General features: G+C 34.9%; 1 protein-coding gene across 1 annotated transcript in view; it reads right to left on the bottom strand.

Moving 5' to 3' along the window:
* Positions 1-14237, bottom strand: part of LOC106470143 (tyrosine-protein kinase Src42A-like) — a 36425-nt gene that overhangs the window by 14208 nt on the left and 7980 nt on the right. The window contains exons 2-3 of the mRNA XM_013930673.2: positions 1171-1292; positions 267-430 (exon numbers count right to left, since the gene is read on the bottom strand). Of these exons, the coding sequence (XP_013786127.1) occupies positions 267-430; positions 1171-1292 (286 nt within the window). The remainder of the gene's footprint in view (positions 1-266; positions 431-1170; positions 1293-14237) is intronic.

Consider the following 14237-nt stretch of genomic DNA (forward strand, 5'->3'; position numbering starts at 1 on the left):
AATATATTTATTAACATGACAGTTACCTGTATATAAGGTACTGCCAACTATCTCATGTAAGTGAAACATTTCTCTACTTGATTATATTTATTAACATGACAGTTGCTTGTATATAAGGTACTGCCAACTATCTCATGCAAGTGAAACATTTCTATACTTTAATATATTTATTAACATGACAGTTACTTGTATATAAGGTACTGCCAACTATCTCATGCAAGTGAAACATTTCTCTACTTGATTATATTTATTAACATGACAATTACCTGTATACAAGGTTGCCTCAGGTTCACACACAGACCATCAGCATCACTGATATAGTGTTCCACAAGTTCCTGCAGGGTACGGAATGTGGTTCTGCGAGCAATAAAAAAGCCACCTTCATCCAACTGCCTGATACGGTAGTGTTTCACAGTGTCTCCATCCCTCACTAATAATAAAAATGCAATGTCAAAAAAAGTATTAGAAAATTCTTTAAACCAAATGAGATGGCTACATCTCAATTGTTCTTCAAGCAAAACCAATAAATGTATGAAAAATATAAATTTCATCTACCTATATCTAGTTCAATGTACTTTAATTCTGTTTAAATGTTACTATATAAAAAAATAATTCCCCATCCTAGAAAAAAAACAAAACCAGTATCAGCAGTAGTTTCACTTGAGCCAACCTGATTTCAACACAATAATACTTTCAAAGATATGATATGTACTGTGAGGTGGGGGAGAGGCAAATTGCATTTCAGTTTACACTAAGGGGGGTTGTGGGATGGAAAGTGAACCTCTTATACAGGTCAGAGGGCTGTTAGGTATTGTCATACTAATATTTTCTGAGTAGAAAAATTATATGATCATTCTAATTTAGCTTAAAAATAAACAAATCATATGCACTAGTATTGGAGATGTATAAAGAGTGAAGGGAACAAGTATAATTAATTATACTTGTCCCCTTCACCCCCTTAAAATATTCATTCACAACCTAACAACTGGCTTATATATATATAGTATTCTGACCACTACCATGTTTGCTGACTCCCAGCTGGCTTGATGAGCTCTGTATTGAGCGAAACTTGTTGTCGGCAGTGGATATGGCAGATATAGTGTGGTGGAAAAGGCCCATCTATGACAAGTATAATTCAGTTAGGCCTATCTATAATTCATTTAGATATACCTGAAAGAGAAAAATCATTCCTGCGGCTTTCACTATCTCTAATGAGGAATGCACCGTGTTGATTTTCAGGAAGAAGTAGTTTCTTTTCTGCTTCTATCCTCTTTATCTTTCCAAAATACCATCTGCAAATAAACACAGACTTATTATTCAACAGATAACATATAAAAATGGTACAATAAAAGATATTCAACATTAAAAAACGTAACATCTACAAGTTGTACAAAAAGATAATATGGACAAAGGTTTGAATAACAAAACTTTTCTTTACTTATTTACTGCCCCAACACTGTCCAGTGGCCAGCTCCTTTTGGTGGTTTTATTCTGGCCAGTTAGTGAAAATAGTCCATCTCTACAAAGACGTTCTTATTCTCATGGTTCCTCTATGGTAGAGAACCTAGCATACTGACAGCAATTCACTCTTAAGTGGTTCTCTAACCCATGTTCTTTCATGGTCATTTTCACTTGTAGCATAATTCACACAATTTATACCAAACTTCTGGCATCTGCAGGGGTGTACAGAGCCAGAGTGGGCTCTGGGGCAAACAACCTCACCGGGTCCCCTTTGTATTTACTATTTTCATTTTACTGGTATAAATAGAATTAAGTGGGATTGGAAGAAAAGAAGAACTCGGGCCCCGGTGTAGTGCCTCCCAACCCCCTTCTATTATTGGAACTGGGCACCTGGCACCCAAACTAGTAGAAGTATTCTCTTATCCTCTCCAGTGTCTTCTTAACACCTAAGAATCCAGCTATTTCAAGAGTGTGTAGCTGACAAAGTGCCTGCAATTTGGAAAGTGTCAACTGTACTTCTGATTTATGTCTGTTGGTATCTTCCCATTTTTGACATATGGTAAACCCTTTTTATAAGCACAACAAATCCCACTGTGCCCAATACATCTTTGTATGGAACAACTGTTAGCCACAGTGGTCATTTGGCACCATTCCTGATCCATTAATTAAATAGCTTAATACTCTCTTTTGTTTTTTGCCTAAACATCTTTCTTTCATTTGAGTGTAGGATCATGTTAGTTTATCACCATCTGTGGACATTCTATCTTGGATTCTGCTGTGCTACACTTTAAGTTGGTTTTCTTTATTATCTTGTACATCCCTCTTTTCACAGTGCTTACATTATTCAGTAATATTTCATTCAGGTTGATGCACAGTGTTGAAGTTGTATTGCTAAAGTTTCTGTAGCCATTACTTTGCTACCCAGTTTTCTGAACTGCAGAAATACAAAGCCACTTCAGTGCAGCAATATATATAACTGGAGTGTAAACTGTTAGCCATAGAAATGACTCTCAGTAGTTCTTTCTGTACGATACCTCCTTTCTGAAACATTCATTGTCTTGCTATATTGGGCAACCTCATGTTGTACTTCTGATGACACTGCTCCCACTGCAAATTCACAGGCATCTGTTTTGTGTGTGTTTTCTTATAGCAAGGCCACATCAGGCTATCTGCTGTGTCCACCTTGGGGAATTGAACCCCTGATTTTATCATTGTGAACCTGGAAACTTACCACTGTCCCATTGGGGGACGTATCTGTTTTGAGAAAATATTTAAGAGTTGGGTATGCTAATACAAGGAATAATAGTTCGTTTTTTCTTCACTGTGTTAAATACTTCTTCACAATCAACAGTCTAGTGAAACATGTTTGGTTTCCTATTTCACTAATTAAACTTCATCAGGAACAATCGATAACCCACAAGTTTGCTTATCTAGTTAAAATTAAGTTAGGACACCATCAGTTAAACATTGACATTTGTCTAAAAGGTTCAGATCATGTTAAAATAATATCAGACATACTTGAATTTAAATTGTCGAAACAAACCATACCAACAATAGTAAATAAACAGTATATGTAAATCATAGGTGTTACTAGAGGATATACTACATATATAAAATATATATTCATACTTGTATCTGTAAATATGTTTACAAATACTTGTATTCTACTATACATATTACAATGCCAAGCAAATATATATCAATCATTGTGAATGTGTGTGTGTGTATAAAGACTCCAACAAGCCCCCCAGTGGCACAGCAGCATATCTGTGGATTTATATAGCTAGAAACCGTGTTTCGATGCTCATGATGGGCAGAGCACAGATAGCTCTATGTGCTTGATAACAAACGGCAACAGCGATTCCATCAAAATTCAAATATATGAAAATACTATGAATACAGTCAACATTTCTACATTACAGACCAACCTTTATGTTTGTTCATTTTAGGTTTATTTTTCTGGATTCTTTAACCTTTCGATAAAGAAAACTATTACTTTTAGATAAGATCTTGACATCCAATAAGATTTCTTGTGGTATTCCGTATTCTTTACTATAATGCTCAGCAATAGGATTGTTAGGACCTGATGTTATGTAACGTGTTGAGATATTCTGTCATGTGTGGGCAGGCATGCTTTTCCTATACATGTAAGAGAGCCATAATTTAACTTCATAAACAACATTTGTACAATTGCAGCAACACTGTAGTCCATATTTAGTGGCTATATACTTATTTTTAAACATTGTGTTTGTTTTTTTATATGCTGAACTTATGAGAGGCTTAGTCTTTGCACTATTTTAATAGATAAGTCTAATGTTCTAATTAGTCTCTCTGTTTTGTGCTGATATTATCACTTATATGCAGTATCACTCAAGTAATCTGAGCTTTAAATCTGCTTGCCTTATTTTCACAGTTCAAGGGAATTTGTATATTTTGTTTTTGCCTCAAAATCCATTATTATGTTTTGTATGTATTTCTGTTGGTAAGAAATATTTCTTAAAAGCCATCAAGTTTTCCATAGCCCGCATCCATACTTCATACTTGTTCTTTATTACAAACTTTATCAATCCTGTGGAGGTAACCAATAACTACAACCTCTTTTGTGCAGGGTAATGCAAACAAAGGACTTCAGTAGATGACTTGCTAAAAATACCAGTAACGATTTCCCCATCCTTAACATGAATAATGGTATCTAAACATGGTATAGCTTAAATAAGTATAAGTTTTATGAATGGATAGACTGTATTCAAGAAATCATGAAAATTAATAAGTAACTCTACAGTAGTGTTCCACACTCCAAATATATCATCTATGGATCTATACCAGATTGATGGGTTTAATATATCTTCTCCTATTTACCAAGAATCAATTGCTTTTAGTTCAAGTATTTACATAAATATTACAGCCAGGTCTACTACTACTTTATTCACTATAGCTATTCCTTTAATTTATTCATAAAATTCCCTGTTAAATCTTGCATGACAATTACCTAATACAAACCCCAGAGCCTTTTCTAACTAATCAGTTGAAATATTCAAAATTCTCTTAGCATTGTCAAAACAAAATCCACATCTTCTTCAGTGCTTGTGCCTTAAGGCAATCGTATCTCCACCTAATCTACTTGGAATTGAGTAATGATTTGGTTGCATCATCCAAGTTAATGCTATCTTCTATGTTTCTATTCCTTCCTTTGAAAATTTTACGTCCCTCATATTAATTACATTGATTTGACTTTATGAGTATTTGTTAACAACTGTTGCAAGTTTATGTTTAAGAATTTTTGTTTCATTCCTCTTTTTTTTCTCCAAGTTACTGAAAACACTTTTCTCTTTAACCCAATTTTTGAAGTCCACTTTATAAATGTTTTCAAATGTTGCAAATTTCCTTTGTTTATTCTACTTTTTAAACATGTAGCTTATGAGATAATTTCTTAAACAACATAAAACTTTCTCAATCTGTTGATAACTCTGGTGTTATTTTTAAAGATTTATGGTAATTTAATCATGTTTGTTTTTAGGCCTTTTGGAATCAAGGCATATCTCCTACAACAAGAAAAAATCGTAATTGTGTTTTAGTCTCATTAAGTTTTAAAGACTGTTCTAATAAAATGGTATAAACAATGTTTGGTTCATCAGTTAGAACTACACAAAATGCACATTCAAACCTCAACCCCTGTGTCACTCCCCAGGGGGCCTTAAAGGAACAAGCCAAATTTGGTGACAATTAGTCTAGTTATAAGTATACAAAATGCACAGGGAAGATACTGGCATCCACCCCCTGGAGGTGACGTAGGGGATCACATCCAAATGCCAACTCCCTCTACCACTCCCCAGGGAGTCTTAATGGAACATGTTAGGTTTGTTAACATTTGGTCCAGCAGTTTGCTATTTTTAAACGGACACACACTCTGACTTTTTTTGGATCATGATGGTCATTCTACACATTTGATGAAACATAGGGGTAAGGAGGTTTGGATCATGATGGTCATTCTACACATTCGATGAAACATAGGGGTAAGGAGATTTGGATCATGATGGTCATTCTACTCTCCTTACCCCTATGTTTCACCGAATGTGTAGAATGACCATCATGATCCAAACCTCCTTAACCCTATGTTTCATTGAAGGCCATAAGGATATATTATAAAATATTCTGTTAGTCCACAAATTACCAACTTGTTTTTATGCCATCCACTGCAAATGGGATCCATGTGTTGCATCATATCGAGTAATTTTATGTTTTTACTTGGCCTTAAGGTTCTATACTGTTCTTGAATTCATATACCATACATACCATAACTAAAATAATTAAGTTATTATCTTTATGCATACAAAAGCTTGACTGATATATTTATCAATTTAACTAGACAATAAAAACCAAAGTGCATATTTCTTGGCAGCCTTCCAAGCAACCTGACAGCTTTAACCCAGATAGTTATAAATAAAAAAAATCGAAACACCATGCATCCCTAGAGTTAGTCAAGGTTGACATTTCAGTCAAGTCAACGAGAATGTCACATGAAACACTAGGTAATGCTTCTGAGTTTCATATACACATTACACTGCTTTTTTGTTTTGGATAGTTGCATAAAGTTACACAATGGCTATCCATGCTAACTGTTCCTAATTTTGAACTTATAGACTAGATGGAAGATAAAGCAGCTGATGAGTATTATTCATATTAACAAACAAATGCAAAGTTTCAACTACACTACAGTGTCACACTCTTCTGAAGAAGACTTGTTGGCGAACGTTGAGAGAATAAAGATCCTGTTATAGCATTCTTAGTCTCATTGCTACCTTAGTATCCAGAAAGCAGCTAGTTAACACATCCATTGCCAACTCTTGGGCTACTCTAATCGAATAGTAGGATTTGACTGTCACTCTGATAATGCACTCATTGTTCCAATGTGCAAAAAGCATTTTTTTTTGCAAAGGGACACAAACAATGGACACTTTGATTAACAGACTGGCACATTAAGTATGAAGCCACACCTGGCCCAGCAGTATATTGAATGACACATCTGCACAGAAAGACTAAATATCTTGTTTATTTGAACATAAGAGTAATGATAGACAACTGTTCTACAGAAGGTTGAATACACTATATTAAAATGATCTTAAATATACAAGTAACCAAGACACATGACAGCCACAATCTATATAAAATCATGGTAAAACAGAATGTATGAGAATTATCATTTTATATTGTTCGGTTTTATGTAGGTAGTGTGAAGTCATCAAAAACATTATTTTTGGAAATTGTATGTGACAGCCTTGTCTGATGCAAAATATTCTGACAGTCAGATCATAAAAGATGGATTAAAATCAGAGATTTGGAATTTCTGAGACAGGACTGTTCCTTGTACTTAATGGCATTGTGAAACAAAGGATTATGGATCAACTTGGGACACCAGGAACAATCAGAAGGAGAACTGCAAAAAAGTCATACTCCAGTAGTAAGCAAAGTGAGAAATCTTCTAACAGATAAGAATCCATGAACACAAAGATTAGGGGTGATAGCCATCGACCTGGTCGAGGCAACAGCACGCAAGATAAACAAGAAGGATATCTATCTGGAAAAGTGACACAAGTTGCTTCCATGATCTATCTGTTCAAACTTCACAAATCCCAAGCTGCTGAAGAATGAAATGGGTATTTATGGTACTTTATATGAAAACACACCAGTCAAATTGCCAGATGCACCACATATAGATTTATGTGCAATTGTTGAAATGGCTGCTGAGAAACCATCATACTCTAGATGAATTATGAAAAACAGGCAGGGAGAAGTGTGTGCTTTGGACATGGCAGCATTATGATAAAGCCTTTTACAGTAAAAGCTAAGCTGCAGAGCTATTAAGAAGGTGCACAGTCTTCAGATAGAGCACAACCAGAAAGGGGGGGGGGTGCAGACATCATGGTGAGGCAGCAAAATCATTTTAATATAAAGTACTCAACCTTTGTATAAATACATAAGCACATTTATTTTCAAAAGGAGTGAATGTGTTGTAATTAGGAACAGTGACTGTGAACTAACATAAATTGTTCTACTTCCCTATCAATTATTTATTTCAACAAAAACATTGCAGTCAAATTAATTGTATGATCCATGAGCCCTTTCAACTGGGTGTGGTGTTTTGTGCTCAGGTAGGTAGGTGGTACCCACTAGCATAGAACATTAACCTGATTGGCAAAGTACACTGGGCTGTCACATACAAGAATATATACTGGCTTATGAGTTGATATAATTCTTCACGACATTCTCCCTTTTAAAATTCTAAAAGTGGCAGAATGTTGTGGAGATTTAAAGAAAACTGAAGAATAACAAGTTATGAAACCAGCACAATTCGATTACAGTAAATACTTCTACGATGTAAGGAGTGCAAGGGTGTTTTATCGTACTTATGCATGTATATCTTGTTCGTTGAATTTCCCTTAAAGCTACACGAGGGCTATTTGTACTAGCCATCCTGAATTTTGAAATGACAGAATAGAGGGAAGACAGCGAGTCAATAATACCCATCAGCAACTTTTGGGCTACCTTTATTAGCCCGAATAGATTGACTTGACTGTCACTTGTAATATATTCATGGCCTTAAAGTGCAGAGCACGATTTATTTATTTATTTTACGGCAAAGAAACGCTAACCACGAACTCTGAGATCCACAGTCCAGTACGCTAATAATTGGAACTCGCTTCCCTCTTCCCCCCAGTATCTTAATAGCTGCGACACAAAAAAAGCATTATAAAGTTTGTTATACCTACTCAACTTCTTTCTTGACTTTTGTAAATTAGAGAAATCTTTTGGAAGGGAATATTTTTTCCAAACATAGAAACTCCTATTTACAGTGAACACTCATCAATGTGCAATATCGAAAATAAAACACTGCACAAACAACCGTTTCAGTGTTTAGCATTCGCGATATCATACGGATAAACGATCATCCCACTAACCTCTTTATATTTTGAGGTTATGCACCGAGATGTGCAAATTTTTATCAAAACGAATTTTCTAATACACAATAACTTAAAGTCCAGTGAATAACATTCCCCCACTCACGTGTTACCCTCACTGACTACCCTCTTTGAAATACAATTACCCTTTTATGCCTGAAAAATCAGACCTTCGTGTGTTCTGTTGTTACCGATTATCACAGTATTATAAACACTCATATTTTGCCCCAGAAATTCAACAAAGCGTAAAATGATTTAAACACTTCTCTGTTAGACTTCAGGCAACAATATTTTGTATATACTTTAAAACCGTCAAAAAGTATCAGAATCCTTTTTTTTGGTTATATTAATCGTAACAACATTTTTAAATTATACAAAAATCAATAATATAAATAAAGATAATTAATCTTTCACGTTTAAAAATATACAGAAAAAAAAAACATAATTTGGCCAATGTGCCACGATATAAACAAATAGAATCGGTATTACAACACTGTGAAATATATTTTTTTAATAAGTATTGTCGTAAATGAAAATTATTGATCTGTAGCCAGTTAACGAGATGTTGGCATAGTTACGAATATCTTTAGAATCAGTTTGTGCTGGAAACACCTTTGATCAGTGTATTGGTGATGTAGGTTCTGGGCCTTTCAGAGATTCCTGGAGGCTTGGGGCGGAATTACATATTAGGACTCCTTATTTCAACACTAACTATGATCAAACCTTTATTTATTTATTTTTTTTTGTGAGAGACTAAGTAAAAAAAATCAATTTACTATAAAATGTTTCTATTGGGGAAAATACAGTAATCACTTTTGTCATAGTTTTGTTATCATCTTAATCTTAAAAATGTTCCCTAATGTTGCAGTCATGTTTCACCCAGTCCATTTCGAAATTACCTTTCTCGCTTTCTTATACTAGTAAATTCACTCATGAGATTAGCAATATTGAGATTTCTGGCAAGCTGCAGAGAACCTCTTTCTTCCGATGCAAATTGCCCCTTTTGCACCCCACCCCCCTAAATGCATCCCTGTGTAGGCCCTACATTTTAGCATGCAAGGTTATTGAAAAATTTCAAAACAACTATTTGTAAGGTACCACACACTAAATCTAATGATAATTTCTGGCACGAGATACTGGACATGGAAAGGTCGTGTTATAAAGACACGGGTTTGAGGTCTACTAGCAAACGCAAGTTTTATCATATTAGTTCATACAGCGAATAATTGCACTTGCGATACAATGTTTATTCCGATGTTCTTTATGTCAGATATATTTTCTATCTTCTCTCACTTACCGGTTTTGTTCTCAAGTCTGGCATTTTCATCTTTCGTCTAGCTGAAACACGAACTTAACCATTTTTTCAGGAAACAAAAACACACAATCATCACAATGCATTTTGTTGTTTAATTATACATCTTTTATTGTCTATAGGTAGGCAGGAAAAAACAAACAAACTGGAATAATCTATTTATTATGCATACACATTACTTTCATTTCTGTAGATTGCAAAACTCCTGATCCACGTACGTATCCATGGTAACCGCCGCTGATATGCGATCCCAGAGCACGCAATCCGACATCTCAAACAATCAATAATTTCCTTGCCTCAGTAACACCTGAGATAAAGGAGAATATTCCCCACCAGATTGTTTTAGGGAAAAAAAATACCTTGAAGAGCCTCTACAAATTCACGTCGCTATTGACAAGATATCTACTTTGTTATTTCTTAGTAAAGGTCATCCCTGTAGCTGTTTGAGTTTGTCTTTTAACATTACCCGTGTCTTAGATCAGTCTAAAGATTTGACTTACCTGTATACAGTGTTGTAACCGTTTGTGATTTTTGTCTTCGTAGATTAATTTAGAAGTGACAGAAGTAGACACACTACTTGAGGGCATATTTAATAGAAACACTAAATTTCATAAAAAATAACGGGAGGGGGTTTAATTTTCAAATGTCAGAAGTGTTATAGGTTTCATCTAAGAAATATATTAACCTCCTTCATTGATAAGAATATGTATTAGAACTGAAAATCGACGTCTGGGTTTTATGAAAATCAATATTCCACAATATTCTTATTCATCTAGTGTTCTAAATGCATAATTGGTTATCTGTTTCTAACTCAGTTTACTAAAATAAATATCATTCGTAATCAGAGAATTGTGATTTGGGAAGAAGGAAAGAATGGCGACTTGTATACGTTATTATTTTGTCCAAATTACACGATTATTGGGATTTTTTACCAAAACAATTCATTCCCATTAATTGGCTTTAGGAATCAGTTTTGGGTTTGTTTTGTAGTGTTTGCTAGTGGACACAAATCTTCCTGCTATCATATTACCATAAAATCAAACGAAACTTATTATTATATAAAACCTAGTCCTTTTCTTTTATCTTCAGTACTGAATGCTAACTTCATAAATGATGCTAGAGAAGCACTGGAAACCAATAGGCCTAGTGTTTGTCCTCCCCATATATATACAAACACATGCTTCTTAATTTGTCTATTTCTGATTCTGAACCCGAAACGGACAAATTGAGAGGAACGTAAAAAAAAATCTGTAATTTAAATCATTTTCATCACAATTTTTAGGCCTATTGGTTTCCAGTGGCCTGCCAGCTTTTGGCGCTTACATCATAATTTTAAAGTACTACACTGCATATATAAAGGGCGTTACAGTGAATCTTTTCTCTCTCATTGTGATGAGTCCTGATTCTGTAAAACTCCTCTTGGGTATTGACTATAGATAAAATATAGATCTTAAATGCTATTTTTACAAGTCTCTGTTTTAACTCAAAGACATACAAATAAAGATGTTTCTTGCTTTAAGCGCAAAGCCACATTGTAAGTCTAGAAACTTACTCTTGACCACCAGGTGACAAAATAAAAATAAATGTCACTACAAGGAACACGTGTGGTTTACGTGACTTTTGTCATAAATATAGGCATAATTTCTTTGTTTTAATTCAGTCTTCTTCACCCGAGTGATTTCCAAAAATTATTAAAGCTATTTTCATTAATACTGACTTTTATGCATCAGTTTTGGAGAGAAGAAGGACCAAATTTGGGTGGAACCTGCTTGTAAACCCCCACTATCACAAAATGCTGCATTACCAAAAGAAAAGTTATCAATAATTAGCCATTTTACATACAACTTACATCAAGTCACTTCCACAATATGCTTTGATTTCATCCATTCTCTGCCTGTTTTATCCTACTTTTCCATATCATTTTGTAAACTAAAACAACAAAATAATGCTTCAGTTAATCTCTACTTAATACTAGTTTGATTCAATTCTATATATAGGATGTGTTTAATTCGTTTTTATACAGGGTGTAATACGCTGATGATTCTATATAGGATGTGATACATATATTATAGGTTTGGTTCCTTTCTATGAAAAAAGGTGTGATACACTTGTTATGGGTTTGGTCTGTTTCCATACAGGATGTGATAGACTTGTGTGTGACACAATGACGTTTTTATGAGTTTGATTTATTTCTATATAGAATATGACATTGATGTTCTTAAGTCAAATCATGAAATGGAAGGGATGTTTAGTTTTAAATTGTTTAATATTTTTCATTATTTGTTTGTTTCTTTTGAATTTCGCGCAAGGCTACACGGGGGCTATCTGCGCTAGCCGTCCCTAATTTAGCAGTGTAAGACTAGAGGGAAGGCAGCTAGTCATCACCACCCACCGCCAACTCTTGGGCTACTCTTTTACCAACGAATAGTGGGATTGACCGTCACTTTATAACGTCCCCAAGGCTGAAAGGGGCGAGCATGTTTGGTGGGACGGGTATTCGAAACCGCGATTTACAGATTGCGAGTCGAGCCCCCCCCCTAACCACCTGGCCATGCCGGGCTTTTCATCTTTTGCAACAGGAATTTACTGGGGTTCTTATTGTCTGTTGTCATACGAAATAATTTTTCAGTGATGTGTTTCGTAGGTCTTAAAAATAATTATCTTTTTTACAAACACATCTTAGAAGTAATTATCAAATGTAACTCGAAACAAATAAGATTAAGATGAAACAAACATTTTAGTGGTTTACTCGTGAATTGCCATTGTCCAAATACGACGACAGTAAAATCTACTAACATATGAACATAATTATAACATTGCTAGTCAGATACAACCTGCCCTCGCATATCAACGTAACAAGTAAGATTAAGATGAAACAAACATTTTACTGGTTTACTCGTGAATTGCCATTGTCCAAATACGACGACAGTAAAATCTACTAACATATGAACATAATTATAACATTGCTAGTCAGATACAACCTGCTCTCACATATGAACGTAACAAGTAAGAGTTATACACTATGGGATTAGTTTATGGGATTAACGGCAAATTAATACGTAGAAGAGCGTGAGTTTGTTTCCGCCGCAGCGTGTCTCACATGTCGCCCACAATTAATAACGATTTTACTAAGTACTATTAGCCACGAGGAACTCCGAAAAACCCAAATCACTTGAAGAAAGGTCTTTTTCATCCGTTGCGGACTTCATTTCAAAGTTTAATATATACTAGCTGACGTACCCGTTCAACGCGCGAGAACTACCCCATGTCATTCCACTCTGGGGTATTCATGCCAAGTAAATCGGTTCAGCGGTTCGCCAGTTATACGCGGACACATACACTTGTATAGACAACTTTTGTGAACTAATGGTTTAAATAAGACAAATTAAAAAACGAAGGTGCTCCATTAGTCACCGAAGTGAACACTCGACAGACGTTCTAACTTTACTACAGATCACGTGACTCAACAACACATTGTGAAAACATAACTCACATCACTTAGCAACATACAAACATCGTCATATTGTTGAGCTTATACTGTGAAGTGTGCTTCATGTCAAGTAGTTTGAAGGTACAAGCAGCCGATCGCGTATTTTTTATTCAAATTCGCGGAAACAGCACATTACTAGGGCATTTTCCGTTTTTTTTTTGGTTTTAGAGGTAACGCTTGTTTAATTCCGGTTAATCTAAGTATATGTATACAATATATTTATTTATATATTGTATGTAGCATATAAAAATATAAGCCAAAACGGGCCCGAGATGGCGCCTCAACTCGTTCAAAATTGTGTGAATGTAGCGGTCAGAACAGAAATCTTTTTCATCCTTAACCCAGATCTACTTGTGTATTCGAGTGTTGTTTTTTTACCTACACGTTCTGTGCTGCGATGCATAACTCTGGTTACGACTTGAATCTTTTACCATCTAGGACAATAACATGCAGGTCAAAAACAAGTCTGAACTGTATGTAAGGTATTGACTATGTAACCAAGGATTAATAGAAGAACAGTTTATCATATCTACATACCTTATAACTACAAGAGACGGCTGAGGTTTATACAGAATATCACCAACAAGAGCTACAGTTTATCGTATCTACATACCTTATAACTACAAGAGACGATATTACTGAGGTTTATATAGAATATCACCAAAAAGAGCTCCAATTTATCGTATCTACATACCTTATAACTACAAGAGACGACTGAGGTTTATATAGAATATCACCAACAAGAGCTCCAGTTTATCGTATCTACATACCTTATAGCTACAAGAGACGACTGAGGTTTATACAGAATATCACTAACAAGAGCTCCAGTTTATGATATCTACATATCTTATAACTACAAGAGACGACTGAGGTTTATATAGAATATCACCAACAGGAGCTCCAGTTTATCGTATCTACATACCTTATAACTACAAGAGACGACTGAGGTTTATACAGAATATCACTAACAAGAGCTTCAGTTTATGATATCTACATACCTTATAACTACAAGAGACGG

Source organism: Limulus polyphemus, unplaced genomic scaffold (genome assembly GCF_000517525.1).
Source record: "Limulus polyphemus unplaced genomic scaffold, Limulus_polyphemus-2.1.2 Scaffold3844, whole genome shotgun sequence".
NCBI lineage: Eukaryota > Metazoa > Arthropoda > Merostomata > Xiphosura > Limulidae > Limulus > Limulus polyphemus.